This window comes from Crocodylus siamensis, chromosome 15 (genome assembly GCF_052110815.1).
Source record: "Crocodylus siamensis isolate JL-2025a chromosome 15, ASM5211081v1, whole genome shotgun sequence".
NCBI lineage: Eukaryota > Metazoa > Chordata > Crocodylia > Crocodylidae > Crocodylus > Crocodylus siamensis.
Genome location: NC_143409.1, coordinates 52,910,410 through 52,928,346, shown reverse-complemented (window position 1 = coordinate 52,928,346; position 17,937 = coordinate 52,910,410). Strand labels below are relative to the sequence as shown.

Below are 17,937 nucleotides of genomic sequence, written 5' to 3'. Positions count from 1 at the left end.
ATTAGCTGCATAGATGGCAGTAGCTCCAGCTGCCCTTATTTTGGATTTGGCCAGGTGGGTCATGGCACTCGTCATGGAAGCTACACGGAGGTGAGAATTAAAATTTTTACAGCACCAACCCCCACATCTGGCTGGAGATGCAGAGAGAGGAGTGAGGAGTACACCCAACTCTCCAGGTGTGCACCCCTGCAGCGCACCCCTCGGCTGCACTTTGGAAGCACCCAGAATGACACTGAGGCCCTCCTGCTCCCACAGCAAGAGCCCAGACCCCTTGGGGGAAAGAAGAATCACACCTGGGAATGCATAGCCAGTGAGCAACCCCATGTCCACCAGCCTGCAGTGATGGACAATGACAGCCCAGCCAGCAGTGGGCAGGGAGAGCACCGGCCACAGTGCACCCAGGGGGAGTGAACTGGTTAGCACTGGAACTAAAATAGGAGGTGTGGTAGCACATACAGTCCCCTTCCACAGGTATTCCCCAAATCCAACCTGTCTCAATCTCCACTGTATTCATCCACGCGGTGTTATTCCCCTTGAAGATGTGGGAAGAGAATCCAAGAAATCCTTCCCTTGCGCTACCATGCCAGTTAGTGCCCGCGGCACGCAAGAGCTAGAAGTGGAACCCAGGAGTCCTGACTCCTAATCCCCAACTCGAACGACTGTACTCCATGCATCTCGCAGAGTAGAAAACAGCATTCAGGCATCCTGACTCCCAGGCCTGACCCCCACCAAACCTATTCTCCTCCCAATTGTAGGAAGACCCCTATAAAGCCAGGCACCCTGACTATGGGGCCTGCCGCACTGTGTTTACAGAACCCACTATTACAAGGGGTCAGCTGCTTGCCCTCTGCTCCAGGGACCTGTCAATATGGACATCTCCACTAAGCTGCCAAGTGGACACATTTTCTATCACTCGCATTTTTAAGCAAATCGCCAGCTGTTTCGCTAGTGGGAGAACATAGCAGCTGCTTGGTTGGCGTCCCGAAGACTTCATGGGAAGCTTGGCCTGATAGTCTGATGCTGATAGGCAAAGGGACCTGTAGCCACTCCTTTCCCCCTGCATGTCCATAAGGAGCCAAGGATACAACAGGATCCCTGAATTAAAAGTTGGGGATGCCCCTTTGACTCAGAGACTGAAATTGCTGTCCACCTGGCATGCACATTAGAGAGCTCTGGAAGGCTTCATAGATGTTTGTCTGTGACCTGTGGGACCCTGATCTCAGCTGGACGAGGGGTTGTCCCTCTCTTTCTGTCTATGCAATGCCCAGCGTGACAGGGCCCTGATCTCCATTAGGACCTTTAAGCACTGCCAAGATAAGGAATAATACTGATGAGGTGGTTGAGATCCCTCTTTCAAAGGAGTGAAAGCAGAAGACCATACCTCCCAGATGCAGACACAGAACCATCAAGACAAGGAGGATTCCCAGTGCCACAGCTGGAGCCTTGGTGACCCCGGGGGGCGAGGGGATGAGGTTGGCTAGAATCGCCTCGATGCTGCGGCTCCCCTTTATAAAGGCCATTCCCATTCCCCAGCGTGTTCTCATTGTCATACCTCCAGCACGATAGAAAATGTTCCAAAACACCATTGTTGTCATATTTTCTCCAGAGACTCAGTTTTGGATACATTTGTGTTTTCCTCCTTGCGTGGAATAAAAAGCATCAAAAACAACAGCAACAGGAGCAGGTCTGCAGGGATTTATTCGTGCATTGGTCACAGCCCCTATATGTACATTTTCTTGACACAAATATCTGCTCTTGAAGGGAGCAAGGAATCCCACCTGGTCCGTGCAGTCGCCCTGGGCAGGGCTCAGTGCCATTAATAAAACAGAAAATTAATGTTTGTCTCTCAAAGATTAAATGTGGGAGAGCAAGAGAGCTTGGCTGTGTACAAAGGGTGGGTTCCTTTGAAATGACACATGGTGTCCTGAATTGCCCTGCCTATAATTATGAGTTGATTGAGTTTGATCATGGTAGTTACAGCTGGCTGAAATCTTCCCTCTGAAAACTATAATAAGAACCAGTCCCTGAAAATGATCTTTTTCATTTTGGTCAAAATAATTCTGCTTTTCAGTGGCCAAAAAACCAAAATCAAGTGTGCCTATTTTGTTTAACTCTCCAACCTTTCCCCTCCACATGAACATCTTAATGTGCAAAGTATTTCCAGTTTTTCCTACAAAAAAAAGAAGCCATTTCATTAGCTGGTGTTTGGTGTGTTCTCAAAAACGGAAATGCTTGTTTGGTTCTGCAAGTTCAATGGAAAAGTGAAAATGAAGAAGAATTGGATTTTTGCTTTTCCCATCTTTTCCCTTTTATATTTTCTTCCCCCAGAAAAAAAAAATGTATGGATTGTGGGTTTTCACCTCCTCTACTTTTACCAGAAGAAAAGGGTCAGGACAGAGGAAAAAAAGAGGAGGTAAAGGTGGGGAAAACTACAGCAAGGTGCTTCAGTTGGCAGCTTTTCGGTGAAATTGTTCGGTGAGAGAGAATTTTTGGAAAATCCCTATGCTTTGCAAAATTTATCTTGGAAAACTAGGATTTCCCTATAATGCCAGCAGTTATTTTACTGTTAGCTGCTGTAAAGGGTCCTTTGTCACAACTCTACTTTTAAACCAGGACCCCACTACGGCAAGCACTGTAAAAAAAAATCAGAAAATAGAGCTGCTACCAAACTATGCCAACTGCTGCAAAGACGCATAAGCAACCGCCCCTACCTATATATCAGTGGTCTGGCCATGGACAGAATGACTCACCTGGGGTCAGAGGTGGGGAAGGGGGCACATGGGCCAGCTCACGGCCAGTATTTCTCCCTGTGGTGGCGTGGGGAGAGCACGGGCAGCTGAAGCCACTGCCAGCTAACTCCACCAAAGCCCCACGTCTGTGGGCCGCTTCCCATGACTCCATGGGTTGGATCTGGCTGGTGGAGTATAGACTGCTGTCCGCTGCCTTACACTGTAAACAGGCAAGACAGAAACCAAAGCTCAAAAATGTCACTACCCACAGTGGTGGGTCTCAGCCTCTTTAGATTCAGGGTATCCCTGCACAACATTTTTGAACTCGACAGCACTCCAATTGAAAACCACAGTTGTGTTACCTCAGCAGATCTCAGCTGGTGTGGGGCTGCCAGCAGGTCAAGGTGCCCTGTGCATCTGGTGTGCAGCCATTTGGGAAGGCCTATGGCACACATATATTACATAAGGAAGAACTTTTTTACTGTCCAACCCCCCGGGGGCTGGAATAGCCTGCCATCGGAGGTGGTTCAAGCACCTACTTTGAATCCCTTCAAGAGACATTTGGATGTCTATCTTGCTGGGATCCTATGAACCCTGCTGACTTCCTGCCCTTTGGGTGGGGGGCTGGACTTGATGATCTCCCGTGGTCCCTTTTAGCCCTAATGTCTATGAAATATTCTCCTGCTTCCATTAGGGTTCTCTGATTAGCTGAAGGCAGGCCAGAGAGCCAGCTTGTGCTGCAGCACTTCTCAGGCCAGATCTGAATGGCATCTGCTGGAAAGGGAGGCACGCAAGGCAGGTTGAACTGTCCTGGGAGGAGCATGGAGAGGCTGGACTGAGAAGGGCTGCAGCATGAGCTGGTTCTCCCTGATGCTTTAGGCTCATCAGATAACCCTAATGGAGGAGCAGCATGTGTGCCCCAGCTCTTTCCAGTCTGGCTGCACACAAGACACATGGGACATTTCTACCTGGCTGCAGGGGCTCTTGCAAGAACCACTGGTCTACATAGACAAAGGCTAGATTGCTGATTACCAAATGCACTAATTAGCAAAGACTAGTGAAGCGATTCTTAGCCAGGGTGCTGCAGAGTGCCACACATTATTAGCAAGGTTATGCATGCAAACACCTACACACGATTCACAAGATAAACCCAGGCATTTCAAACATGAACCCACAGTGCCAACAGCATTCTGGCCTGTTATGTTCTTTCTGAGTTCTTTGCAGCTGAAGAAATTTTTCCCCCTCCATAGTCCCCCCACAAAAAAAGGGAAAGCTAAGAGCTGGTATTTACCAAGGCATCCTTTGAGTCTAACCAGAGATGGTTTAGTGATTGACTTATGCAGAAGGAGCCTGTAGCAGAGCTGTGAACTCTGAACATCAGGAAGAAATTCTTTACAGTGAGTGTCGCCAAATTATGGAATAGACTTCCAAGGGAGGTGGTGCTTTCCCCTACCTTGGAGGTGTTCGAAAGGAGTTTAGACAAGCACCTGGCTAGGGTCACTTGACCCCAGCACTCTTTCCTGCCCAGGACAGGGGGTCGGACTCGATGATCTAATAGGGTAGATTTCATAGATTTCATCGATTTCTAGGGTCAGAAGGGACCTTTCTTGCCAAATGTCTCTGCCTGGTGTCCTCACAGCCAAGCCAACTCTCCACGTATTCATCAGCAGAGCAGTTTAAGGAACACCTGATCGACAAGTCATTATCTTGTGTTGGAGACATAAGACAGAGCAACCTAGCATCTGCTAGGATGGTGCTTGTGCCTCAGGATGGAGGAATAGATAGATGCCTTTGATGGGTGGCCTGCTTCTCTGCCAAAGCGGATCCACCTATCCATCAGAAGTTAAAAATCAGAGTTGGGAAGCTGTGGGCACTTGACCACAATATAGGCACCCGAGCTCTATTCCCAGCTCTACTGCTCACCTGTTATGTGACCGTGGGCTGCTATGCTCACTTCTCGGCTTCTTTTCCCTCTTCTGTATGTCTAGGCTACCTTCCGTGTAGGAAACTGTAAAACAGGGGCACTCTCTCCTTGTATCTGAGCAGGGTCTGGCACAAATGGGGCCCTGAGCTCAGCTAGGCCCTCTTGTGAAGTGCTGTTGCAGAACCACCTCTAACTTGTGTTGATGCTCTTTAGTAACCTCTACCCAACTCTTCCCATCCACACTTCTCATGCCTGGTGAGGGGAGGTGGGTGGTTGAGCCCCAGAAGCAAGTCAATTCCTTTTTCATTAGGTATAATTAATGACCTGTGCAGCAGCTCCAAATGCCAGTGTAACTACCTGCTCTTGCCTGATGGGTTAACCTCAGAGATATTTGCATCTCTTCAGATGTGACTGGATCTCAGGTCCTGTCTCTCAAGGACCTGGCCCCAGAGAAGAATTCAGCCATCCAGCCAATATTTCATGGCACCTTTCCAGGCAAACACATACAGCAGTGACATAATTATGGGGGATTAAGGACACTGTGGAACCCAGCAGAAGTGAATAGCTAAGTGCAGAACCTCTTCTGACCTCACAATTAACCATGAAAGTGTCATGGACAGTCCTGGGGGGGTCCTTTGATGACCTCGTTGTAATGGCACCAGGTTTCCACAGGGTAATAAGACATTTGATCGTGTCCACAGAAGTGCATCTGGGAGGAACTTGCACTTAAACTTACCCTGGATCAAGTCTCAAATCTCAGGTGGTGGGAGGAGAGCAGACACTAGTGGGTCCAAGCAGGGGTAGGTTGGGAGTCAGGACACCTGGCTTCCATTCCTGACTCTCTGGGGAACTGCGGTTAAAAGCACGGGGGTCAGGAGCAAAGGTCTTGCTTTGGATCTGATGCTAACTCACTCCTATGACTCATTTTTTCTATCTGGAAGACCTGGAGAGTGATGCTAACCTGCCACTGGACTGAGTTGTGAAAGGCCTTGGCATCTGGTGGGAAAGGGGCAACTGAAATGGCAAATCCTTCGTAAAAGGCACTGCTTACCTAGGGAACCCCAGGGCCCCGCAGGAACATTGAGGCCATGTCAGGAGATACTGCAAACGTGAAACGTAAGAACAACTGCTGCTATTATGATAGATGCCAGGGCAGAGTGGAACCTTAGAGACTAACTGGCTCAGAGGCACGAGCTCTTGTGTTCAACAACCTGCTTTGTCAAATGATACAGATAGGATAGAAAGGATACAAAATACCGTATTTACTTCATTAAAAGGTGAGGACGTTTCCCGTCCCCATTTAACAAGGGCGAGGTGGGGGAAGCCCTTCATTTTACAGTTGAGTATGAGGCAGCAAGGGACAGGCAACTGCTGCAGCTCCAGCCCCAGCCATGGGTCCACTGCCTGCCTCCTTCTATCCACCTCAGCTGCTCCATCCATGCTGCAGCAGCATGGTGCATGGCCCCAGCCCAGCCCTGTAGCAGCAGTGTTGGCTCTGTGCCACTGCTATAAAGCTTGGCTGGAGCCCTGCTCTGTGCTTCAGGCTGCAATAGGGGTGGAGTCTGTGAGCACCAGGGCAAAAGTAATAGGGAGATGGAGGAGCAGGCAAGGAGTCCAGAGAAAGGACAAAGGAGGGCCGGGAGACCCCAGGTTGCAGGGGGCAGAAGCAGTGCAGAGGGGAGAGAAGGGGGAGCAGGGGCCTGAGGCTGCAGGAAGCAGGCACAGGGGGGTTAAGTGGTGGTGGGAAATGTTGCAGAGGAAACTTGCATGTCTCCTCCACTGCCCACCAACCTGCCCCATTACTGCCCCGCTCCCCACACTGCCTGCCCTACCATGTACCCCCCCCCCACTGCCTTCCCCATTATCTATCCCCCCCACTGCCTGGCTCATTACTGCCGCCTCAGCACCTGTGCCCCCTTCACCACCACCGCCTGCAGGGGGGAATTTAAGATGATCCTGCAATAATTAGAATCTATACATGGAAAATTATAACAAATGTATACATTTTCCATTAATAGAATCTAATTATTGGGGGAGGGCATCTTAAGTTCAGGATTGGGCTTGGTTGAATATGGTATACTCAATAATAACTGGTACAAATTGTGTATGTAGTCTAAAAGATACTATATATTCATAAGCCATCATGCTTCATGGTGTAAACCAGGCACTAATTATTTAGGAGTTCAGCAGGGAATTTTCTTCCTGTGGGAAAGGTACCTATTAATGCCACCAATTATTGCCCCCGCTAATGGGGCTCCTTGCCCCCACTCTGAAGCTGTGAATTGTGGCTAACACCAGAGGCAGGAGGACCCTGGGCTTGGTGGAGCTCAGCTTTGGTGATTCTTCTGAAAGTCCTATAGGAGGACACTCTACCAGGGGGTTGGAGATACCTAGTGTATTTCCATTCCTCCAGCCTTCTTCCAGCCAAATGCTAATGCCAACCATACTTCAGCCAGTCTTTCCAGGGTCTACACACTGCCAAAGCTATTCCTCCTACTGTGGTTCCACCATCTCTGAGGCTACACTGACCACCAAGGCTCCTGCAACCACACCCCTCCTTCCCCTTCCTGCTTGGAGGCATGTCCTCTCCCCTCCAACCTGTTACTACTGCTTTCCCCATGGCCCCAGAGCCAGCAAAGCATCAAAGCTGTTCCTGCCTACTCCAGTCAGGCTTCATGGAGGTGGGCTCAACTGGGAACAGTGACAGCAAAAGCAGCGATGAGCAGAGTGAGGATCAGGCCAGGTGGGGATCCTTCCCCCCACCCATCTCCACTACTACTACTGTTGCTGTCCCAGCTGAGCCCAGCTGCTTCATAGCCTCAAGTCTTCTCCCACCCCAGAGACAATGGGGAAAGCAGTAGCAGCAGGTTAAGTAGTGGAGGGCAAGAGAGGGAAGGGGATATGTTTCTGAGCACAAAGAGGAAAGGGGGATTTAGCTGTTTTGTGAACTTTAACAAACTCCCGGCATGGTCTGCCCCCACTGGTGGGTGAAGAAAAAGAGGGAGGAGATTAGGAGCAGTGGTGCAGCCACTACTGCAGCATGGGTACCTGCTCCTACACCTCCCCTTTGCTCAATCCTTACTCTACCCTTGCATGCATAATGCAACTGTCCTGCTAGGGATGGCACAGTTATCATGCACACGCTCCCTTCTTGGTTCCTTCTTGCCTTACACATATCCTCTCAGCTAAAAGCTTATTGTGTTTGGGGAATGACTGAGTGCTGTGAAATGAAGTGAGGAAGGTCTTATTTCCTTCAGCTGGGGGAATGACACACACACCCGCATGCACACACAGGTCTGAACCCTTCCAACAGCAGGCAGCAGTCTCTTTGGCACATACCCACACTCTTTATCTTGCCTCTGTACAGATTATGTCTCTGGGCCTGCCAAGTGCAGTCCCAGTTTTATTTTCAGCCCATGGGATGACAGGTGAGCAAATGTCATGCTTCTTTTCACCTCTTGATAACCTGAAGGAAATGGGCTCATCTGGCAGCAAGACAAGGCTTCCCTGACTGGGAAATACAGCTCAGAAAGCCAGCTGCTGCTCTTTTCCAAGACTTGCACAGAATAATTCCATGAGCAGCCACTCACTGTTGCTTAGGTCCAGTTTTAAATTCAGGTATAGTTAGGCAGGAGACCTCTCTTAACCATACGTCATGCATAAAGAGACATGAGACATGGAACCCAGGAGTGGAGTCCCGACTCAGCCGTTCCCCAAGTCCTGCTGCTGCAACCACTCCCTTCCCAGAGTCTGGAGAGCTCAGTCATGGCTCTCAGCTCCCTTGTTCTAACCATCAAGCCTCACTTTTAACTAAGGTCACCAACCCTTCAGGATTGCCCTGGAGACTCCAGGAACTAGATATAAATCTCCAGGAGACTGCCGAGAGCCACCCAGGAGATAAATGATAGGGCATTCATTAAAATAAACATTAAATATTGAATCCCATTTATACACTAGTCCTGTGGGTTTTTAAAATGTAATAGTAATGTGCATTTGCCTTCCTGATGTAAAGTCTACACACCCTAATCCGTAACAAGCACAAGCACACATTTGCATTATGTATTGTGGGCAGGTTGGTGTCCCCGAAACCTCCCAAAATAGAAGCAAACAGAGTTGGCAACCCTACTTCTAACCCAGAGCTGGGAGGTGAATTCAGGATACTGCACCCCCAACCAAAATGATATAACCTTTAGATCTGATTCCACCCCAGAGATGGGGATAGACCTTGGGGTCCTGACTCCGAGCTGCCCCTGCTCTAGCCCACTCAAACGTCACGCTCTTTCCAGCCTTGTTGTTCCCAGATATCTCTGGCCAGGGTTCAAATTATGGGGGAGCTCAGGGAGGCTGAGCCCCCCATAAAAGACAAGAACCCCCCCTGGAAGATATGAAAATTATAACCTGAGGGGGGGGTCTCTGATTTTATTAGGGCAGCCCAATTTTTTTTCTAGCCCCCCCCAAGAGACAAAGTGTAATTCAACCCCTGTCTCTGGAGGCATTGGCAATACACACTGAGTTGGCATCTTCTCTGAGTGGGAGCTGGGAGGGTCTCATGAGATCAGAAGCTTCTCTTGAGGCTTCTCACAACCCAACTACACAAGGCTCAGTCTAGGAGTCTCCAAAGTAGTTTGCTCCTGTCCTCTAGCGAAAACAGCGGGCACTACACCCAAGAGCATTTTCCTTTACAACATGCGCTGAACTCTTCTGCCCTTTGGCTTAATGACTCTGTAAGCCAGTAGGAGAAACCTCTTTTTATGAAGCACGGAGCCAGACAAACATAGCAGGCACTTAGGAGAGCTGATAGGGAAAGATATCCTATTTATTAATCAGATTGATTATTTACAAAGAGATCCAAAAGGTCACAAGGTATTTGACTGACAAACCAATCTGAAGCAAGCAGTCTTCCTGCTGTGGAAACACAGCCAGCTTGGGGATGAGGCAGGTGGATAACAGCCACCCTGCCCATGGCTGCACAGAGCTGGCATGATCACCAATGGCTAGCTCTGGGGTGGGCTGGCCAGGAAACAACCACATAGCACTGGGATTGCTCAATCAGCATTGAATGCAGTTAGTTCTGGTGGGGTGGGCAAGGTACCTGGTTACAACCACAGAGCAATGCTGCGTAGAGCTTGGGCAGCCAGTGCTGAAATGCAGCTACCTCTGGGGTAAGAATAGCATGACAAAGCAGGATAGGGATTGCTCAGCCAATGTTGAAGTGCAGCTACTTCTGGGGGAGGATGGCTGGGTTTCAACTGCACAGCAATGCAGCATGAAGCTTGCTCAGAAACACAGCTCTCTCCGGGGTGGAAGGCAAGGCATAATTGCAGCCTACGGACTAACTAATTCCAAGTTAATCTATACGGTCCAACTCTGCCCTGTCTTCTACCTGACTTCAGACTAACACAGCTAACTAGTTCTTTTCTATTTGTGGTGGCTGTTTTACAACTGTAAAGTAGTGCTGCACATCAGATTAAACAACAAAAAGGGAAATACCTTATTGAGTTACTATCACAAAGGAAATTTTACAGAGAAAGAAGGGGAAAGACCCCATATCCCTTTTTTCTACCCCTCTGAGCCAGCCTATCCACCCAGTCTGAAGATCAGACCCTGCCTTGTAGAGAGGGTGGGACCCCTCCGGTGAGCCAGCCAGTCCTGGTGGCTTGGGTCACACTGGAACTGGTGCCTGAGAAGGAGATGACACCATATTTCCTTCCCGGCTGTTGTGCTCTTTCATTTCCCTCACTCACACAGGCAGAAGTCGGAAAAAGGGTGGGATGTACCATTGGTCTGATCTGCTAGTGGCACAAGGTGAGATCCCAGACTAGATGGACCAGAGCTCTAAGTCTGTATGGACTTGTGAGCTGATGAACTGCCCCATACAGCAGTTTTTCCTCTGTCCTTAGCCCTGGCCAAAACACACCACAATGCTTTGACCTTCTTATGCGACAGTGGCCAGTGGAAACACATTTTCCTTGTATTAAAGGGAGGACCTAGATGAACTTCTTCCCTCCATTTCTGCCCATTGAGTCAGCTACGAATGTCTTGCATGCAGTCTCTCTGTGCCATCCAGAAGTGGCACCTGGCTGCTTCAGAGGTGCCAACCGTGGAGAAGGATCTCAGGGGAATGAGTTTGCGACTGGGACTGAGAAGGTGGCAGAGCTGATGATAAACACCTTCACATAATGGATGGCCTGGAAGAGACATGCATGGTCATCAGTGAAATGGTCTGAGTAACAAACAGCGGGCCCCAGGACCTTCTCAAAACTGATAGAAACCCCAGGAATCCCAATCCCCAGTTCTCCCCTGGCCCAACCACCAAAGCCAACTCCCCTCCTACTGCTGGGAGCCCAGGACTCCTGGCTTTCCAGTTCCCAGCCCCAGTCCAGCCATTAGTGCCACCTTCTCTTACACGACTGAGAACAGCACCTGGGTGTCCCGACTCCCAGAACGCTGATGAATACTGTCATTTTTGTCTCCAGGGGCAGTGCTGATGATGATGTCATCTCCTCCTCCCAATATGTTAGAGTCACTCCCTGCTCCCCCGGGGCAGCTGGAGAGAGAACCGGGAGTCCTGGGGCAACAGCAAGTGTCAGACCTGACTACAGAGCCCAGCATTTGGCCACCTCAGAGCAGAATGCAGAAGGACTGGAGGACAAGGACTAAGTGTGGGTTTCCCAAGAGTGGGAAAACAAGGGACAGGGCAGTTTCCAAAGCATCCAGTGACACACAGGGCCCTTACCGCAAAAATCCCGGTGAGCAGGACCACAGCAATGAAGATGCAGACTACGGCGATGAAGACAAAGGAGCAAGACTGCAGGGGAGTCTGGGGCTCCCAGGCTGCTGCTGGAGGAGGAGAAGAAAAGGATGAGTGATTGCTCTGTGAGATCGAATGGAGCAAAGTTATGCTTCCCTGCTTAGTATATGGCTCATGTCGTGTGTGGGGTATCCTTTGGACATGGGGCTGACGGTGTCACTATCCATTTATGTCAGAGTGGTGGCTGCTGCTATAGCAACAGAGCCTCTCCCTGGAGATAAGAACTGTCACAGCATCAGGACAGGGATTGCCTGGCTTCCTTCCCTCCCCATTCCCGGCCTGGGGGCAACCTCCATTCTGGGTTTCACATCAACTTACCAGGTACAGTGTCAGCTCCTGGGGCATCAGCTGTGATGTCATCATCTCGAAGGGTATTTCTAGTGACATCATCAGTGATGATGTCATATCTGGGGACATCAACATCTCCAGAAGTAGCGATGTCACCTCCAAGAACAGTGCCATCGCCCGCAGGGGCATTCATGCCCAGATTTCCATGGATGCTGATGTCTTCAAGAGGGTCAGAGGTGGCTGAAACATCTCCTGAGACAATGGCAGGGGCACCTCTGGGGAAGATGATGGCATCTCTGTGGGTGGCAGTATAGGAAGTGACCTCTTCAGGTGGAATAGCAGTAGCAGAGACAGTGTCTCCAGGAGCCTCAGCATCTCCATGGTGTGTGCTGGTAATAGAAGCATCTCCAGGAATGGTGGCAGCAACAATGGTGTCATTTACAGGGACAGTCACAGCAGTGGTGGTGTCTCCAGGGATGGTGATACCCATGGTGTCCTCACAGGCAGCAGTGGTGGTAGCGGTATCACCCACAGGTGCAGTGGTGATGGCATTATCTTCTCCAGGGGTAGCAGTGGTGATGGCACCTGTGTCAGATCCTCCCAGCACAGCAGCGATGGTGTCACTTCCTGGGGTCGTCATGATGGTGTTATCCACAAAGGCCACAGGCTTGGTACTGGCATCTCTGGAGGCTGTGGCAAAGTCACTCGTATCTCCAAGTGTAGTTTTGGTGACAGCAACATCCACAGGGGCAGTGGTGGTGATGTTAGTGTCTCCAGAGGCAGCAGTAGTGTGGGTGGCCCCTTCAGGGCTGATAGCAGAATCAGTGACATGTGCGTGGGCAGCAGCAGCTGTGACAGGGTAGTTTACCAGGGGGGCAGTAAAGGCATCATCCTTTCCAGAATTAGCAGCAATGGTGATGTCACCATCCCCTGGGGTGGCAGCAATTATGTCATATCCATGGGCAGCAATGATGGTATCATCATCCTGGGCAATGGCACCGGTGCCTTCTCCAGAAACAAGAGTAGTGGCATCGTCTTCCTCTGGGGCACCGGTGATGGTGATATGGACAATGGGGTCTCCAGGAATGGCAGTGATGGCCCCATCACTCCTGGAAGTGGGAGTGAGTGTAGCCTCCTCATCCTCAGGAAATAGGGTAGAGGCAGCCTCCTCATCCCCGAAGACTGAGGTGATGGTAATAGTGACGATGGCATGTTCAGAAGGGACTGTCATAACCTCATCTCTTCCAGGGGTGGTGGTGATGACAGCATTGGTGTCCCCAGGAAGAGGAGTAATGGCAGTGTCAGTGTCAGCCTCCTCAGGAACAGCAGTGATGGTGGCCTCAGCCTCAACAGGGGTGGTGGTGATGGTGACCTTGGCATCCTCAGAAGCAGTGATGATGGTGGCCAGAGCCTCCACAGGGGCAGTGGAGATGGCATTCTCAGCGTCAGCCTCCCAAAGAGTGGTAGAGATGGTGGTGTCTGTGTCAGCCTCCCCATGGGTGGTGGCAATAGTGGTGTCTTTATCAGCCTCCCCAGGTGCAGTGGGGATGGCAGTGTCAGCTTTCTTAGGGGTAGTGATGGCAATATCAGCCTCCCCAGCGGCAGTGCCAGCCTCCCCAACAGTGGTGGTGATGGCAATATCTGCCTCCCCTGGGGCAGTGGTGATGGCGTTGTCAGTGTCACCCTCCCCAGGGGCAGTGGTGATGGCAGTATCAACCTCCCCAGAGGTAGTGGTGATGGCAGTGTCAGCTTCCCCAAGGGTGAGGGTGTCAATGTCAGGGGTAACCTCCTCAGGGGCAGCAGTGATGGTGATGGTCATGACAGAATCCCCAAGGGTAGGAGTGATGGCATCATCTTTTTCAGGGATAATGTCATCTCCATGAGCACCTCCATCTCCAAGGGCAGCAGTGACAGCTCTGTCACCTCCAGGAGTAGTGGCAATGGCATCTTCATGGTGGGGGGTCTTGGCTTTGTCTCCTTCAGGGAGGGTGCTGATGGGAATACTATTATTTCCATCTCCAGGGGCAGTGGTGATGATGTCAACTCCTCCTCCAGGGGTGGCAGTGACAATGCCATCTCCTCCTCTGTGGGCATCAGTGAAGACATCACCTCCTCCTCTAGGGGCATCAGTGATGGCAATGTTTCCTTCTCCAGGGGTATCAGCGATGGCATTGCCCTTTCCAGGGGTGTCAGTAATGGCATTGGCTCCGTCATCACCACCAGGGGCAGCAATGATGGTTATAGGGATGCTGACCTCTTCAGGGGCAGCAGGGATATTGCCATCTCCCTTATAGCCAGCCGTGATGGTGTCATCCTCTCCTTCAGGGGAAGCAATGACCTCATTTTCTGTAGGGGTAGAGAAGATGTCATCACTTTCTCCAGCACTGGCAGTGATGACATCATTATCTTGGCAGGAAGCAATGATGTCATTTTCTTGTGGGACAGCAGTGATGAGATCATTATCTTGATATGAAGTTGCAGTGTCATCATCCTGTCCAGGAACAGCAGGGGTATCTACATGGGTAGCAGTGGTATCATCTTCATTTTTTCCAGTGGCAGCAGTGATGTCATCTTCTTCTTCTTCTTCTTCTTCTTCTTCTTCAGGGGCGGCAGTGATGGTGATGGTGACGATAGCATCTCCAGGAACAGTGGTGAAAGTGTTTTCTTCTTTAGTGGGGGCAGTGGTTGCCTCAATTTCTCCAGGGTTGGCGGCAGTGACATGGGTGTCTCCAGGGGCAGCTGTAATGCTGTCTATGACAATGGCATCTCCAGAGAGAGTAGGGGTGACACCAGAGACAGCAATGGGAAAGCTGTCTGTGGAGGCAGTAATTATATCCCCCTCATCAGGAGGGGCATCGGTGGTGACAGAGGTGATAGGAACAGCATCAGTGCTGACATCTCCAAGGATATCAGTAGTGAACACATCTCTGGAGGTGATGGCAGCACTGTCCCTAGGTGTAGTGGGATCACCAGGGCTGAAGATGGTGATAGTGGTATTATCGCCAGGGGTAATGGAGTTGATGGTGCTCTCTCCAAGGGCCAAGGTAGTGGAAAGGGTGTCTCCTTGATTGGTAGTGTCCTCTCCAGAGGCTGTGGGGGAAGTGAAGTCTCTAGAGTTGGCAGTAAAGGCCTCAGGGGTCGTAGCAGTGTCTCCAAGGGCAGCAGCAGGATCTTCAGGACTGGAGATGGTTTCTTTGGGAATAGTGATGTTCCCTGAAATTCTTCGCTGGGTTGGCAGGGTCTTTTCCAGATTAAGGGCCTCTATGTCCCTAAAGGTAATAGTCTCAATATGGGCAGCGCTGGCTGCAACAGAAGTGGGAGTCTCACTAGAGGGGCTGCTGTCTCCAGGAACATGAGTTTGTCCCACAGACTTGTTCTCACTGGAGGTGCCAGGGTCATCGGGGACATTTCTGGCCCCAAAGAGGTTGGCCTTATTACAGGTGGCTACTGATGCATGAGTTCTGGTTTCACTGAAGGCTGGGAACTTTCCAGAGCTAACTGTCTCCCCAAGAACAGAAACTGTCCCAGAGACAGAGGCGGTGGCTTTTCCAGAGACTATAGCTAGGATGTTATATCCTGGAGTGGTAACAATTGTGCCCTCACCATAGGCAGTCATGGAAGGATTTCTAGGGGCAGTAGCCCCTCCAGGGCTGGAGGCATTGTCAGTGTCTCCAGAGTTGGGGGTGATGTTTCTACGCCTGATTGTAGTATCTCCATCCCTGGGGGTGAAAATGGCATCTACCCCTCTAAGACTGATGGTGGCATCTCTGTCTCTAAGGATGGTGTTTACTTCTGTTTCTATGATGGTGGGTGATATGCCTCCATCTTCAGGGGTGACAGCACTATCTTCATAAGCAGCGGTGGCAGCCATGTCCTTCTCTCCATGAATGTCTGCATCCCTGTCTCCATAGGTACCAGTCTCCCAGGGGCTACTGGCAGTCCCAAGAACAGTGATCCCATCAGCCATACCACCATCCCCAGTGCTCATAGTTGTGCCCACACCATCAGGTGGGCTGGCTTTTCCAGGATGGTCAGATGTCACAACTCTACTGGCTGTGTCCATTTTGCTTCTTAGCACAGCTGGTACCTGCAGGTGGAAAACAAGAACCCAGGAGAAGTCATATATCTTTGTGTGAGACACTCTGACATCTAATCATAATTATGGGCACTTCTCACCTACCAGAATTTGGAGCAGGCTCCATTATAGAACTGATTGGGAAAAAAATTCTTTTTTCATGAGAAATGTCATTTCTTTGGCAAAAATTCAAATATCAACATGTTACAGAACAATATTATCCATGGCATTTCATTTTTCTGAGAATTTGGTTTTTGATGTTTTGTTTTTTACATTGAAAAAAAACCCCTCTTTTTGGAAAGAAAATTAGATTTTCTTGTATACTTAATTTTCCAATAAATTCAGACAAATATTTCTCAACTAGTAATGAAATTAGTGCCACAGCCTTCCGCAGCTCATAAAAATGAAGAAAAAAATGAAATTCTATAAAATTTGGAATGTTCAAAAATGGATCTTTTTTCCATTTTCATTTCGTTTTCAAACGCTTATTGAAATTCATCAGTACAGTTCTTGAAACACACTCTGGGAGAAAAAGGTTTTGATAAAAAGATAACTTTTTTTCTAGTTAAAAGCAAAGAATATCAGAAGTCTCGCATGAAAAATGTCATTTAAAAATTATTTTTAGAGGTACAAAAAGGCTTATTTTGTTTGAAATATTTCAACTAGCTCTATTAATTTCAAGCCAACACTAATAAATAACTGTAGGAAATATGAAACGTTAAAAGTCTGTGTCGTACAGACAACTCTGAGCAGGGATGGAAAGCACTCACCCCACTATCAAACAAGGTCGGTCTCATTATTTACTGACTCATTAGTTCCAACTAAAAGTATACTAAAGAGATTTATTAAGTCAGTCTTTGTCCGAGGAAGATTTTAGTGAGTGGCTGAAAACTTGTCTAAGTCTATCCCAACCATGCAGTTGGGCCAATAAAAGGTATCACCCACAAACATTTTTGCCTCTCACATATTTCCTGAACCATCGTAACTACAATATCACTCCAACACTGCATTAAACAAGAAAAAGGGTACGTTGCATCGATGCTATTTAAGATAGTGTGCATCCATAAAAAAAGGTATAATTTTGGACTCCCTAAATTACATTTTAGGAGCATGCAGTATATGTGCAACCACCCGTAAAGCTATTTCTCTTGTAGCCTGGGAAAGGAGAAAAGAGAGAGCATACTAAGGTCTAACAGCAGACAGACAAAGTATGGTAGGTAGTTGGGAAGCGAGGCAGTCAGACTGAGAGGTCTGAACAGAGAAGGAAGGGCAGACAGACAGACATATAGACATAAAGACAAATAATAGGACATGGAGAGATTAAAGAGAAAGATAGATACTTTCCGCGTTCCAGCCGGCAGTCAGTCCGATGAAGCTGGGGAAGTAGGACAGTTTCTGGGCTGTGCGGCTGGAAGCCTCGTTGCTATTTCAATCACTGTTTCTCATCAGGGGGATGTTAAACCAATTATCTCCAGGATCCTGATTTTTGTCTTGATGACCCCTTCAAGGACAGGAAAAAATAATCCTCTCCTTTACTGAGTGAAATTAATAGAGGTCAAAATGCCAACTGACTGGAGAGCCAGGACTCCTGGGCTCTGCATCTGGAGTGGAGGAGTTGGCCATAATTGGGAGCAGTGGGCTCTAGTCCAAACTCTTGGAAGAATGTGGGGTCTAGTAGTTTAAATTTGGTATGAAGCAGGAGTAGTAGCCTAATGATGGAAAGGCAGACTGAGCCCCAATCCCGGCCACTGCCTAAGGCAGGGTGCTGGGAGGGGGCTGAAATGGCGTTGGAGTGGGCACATCCCCTCACCTCCCATCCGCTACCTCTGCACCCACTCTTGCTCTGGTTCCAGCTCCAGGTCTGGGGCGGCAGAGTAGCAGTGGCCAAGGGGATTCACTGTTGTGGGAGAAAGAGGTCGCCTTCCTTTTTTGCTACTGAAAATCAGCATTTAAATGGCCAAAGCCTTCTCATCTGCACAATGCCCATTTACAGTAATTAATTCCACAGTTTCTTCCCCAACACCACCTACAGGGCATTTAACTGTCAGTCCTTATCCCCAAGTTCTGGATCAGAAGCAGGGTGAGGGCCTGGCAGGAGCTGGCCCTAAAG

The 17,937-nt window shown here is 49.4% G+C and overlaps 1 protein-coding gene across 1 annotated transcript; it reads right to left on the bottom strand.

Moving 5' to 3' along the window:
* Positions 1-9,588: 9,588 nt before the first annotated feature.
* Positions 9,589-17,206, bottom strand: LOC149852848 (uncharacterized). The gene is made up of 4 exons (XM_090028149.1): positions 17,168-17,206; positions 11,783-15,839; positions 11,390-11,493; positions 9,589-10,841 (listed from the first exon to the last, which is right to left on the bottom strand). Exons 2-4 carry the CDS (start codon positions 15,813-15,815, stop codon positions 10,767-10,769), a joined length of 4,212 nt encoding a protein of 1,403 aa, XP_089884275.1. The 5' UTR covers positions 15,816-15,839; positions 17,168-17,206; the 3' UTR covers positions 9,589-10,766.
* Positions 17,207-17,937: the final 731 nt, after the last annotated feature.

Coding starts and splice junctions, on each gene's coding strand:
- LOC149852848 (XM_090028149.1), bottom strand. CDS start 15,815: ATGGACACAGCCAGTAGAGTTGTGACATCTGACCATCCTGGAAAAGCC. Junction 11,494..11,782: donor AGGAGCTGACACTGTACCTG/GTAAGTTGATGT, acceptor CTCCTCCTCCAG/CAGCAGCCTGGGAGCCCCAG. Junction 10,842..11,389: donor TGCTCACCGGGATTTTTGCG/GTAAGGGCCCTG, acceptor TGTCTCTTCCAG/GCCATCCATTATGTGAAGGT.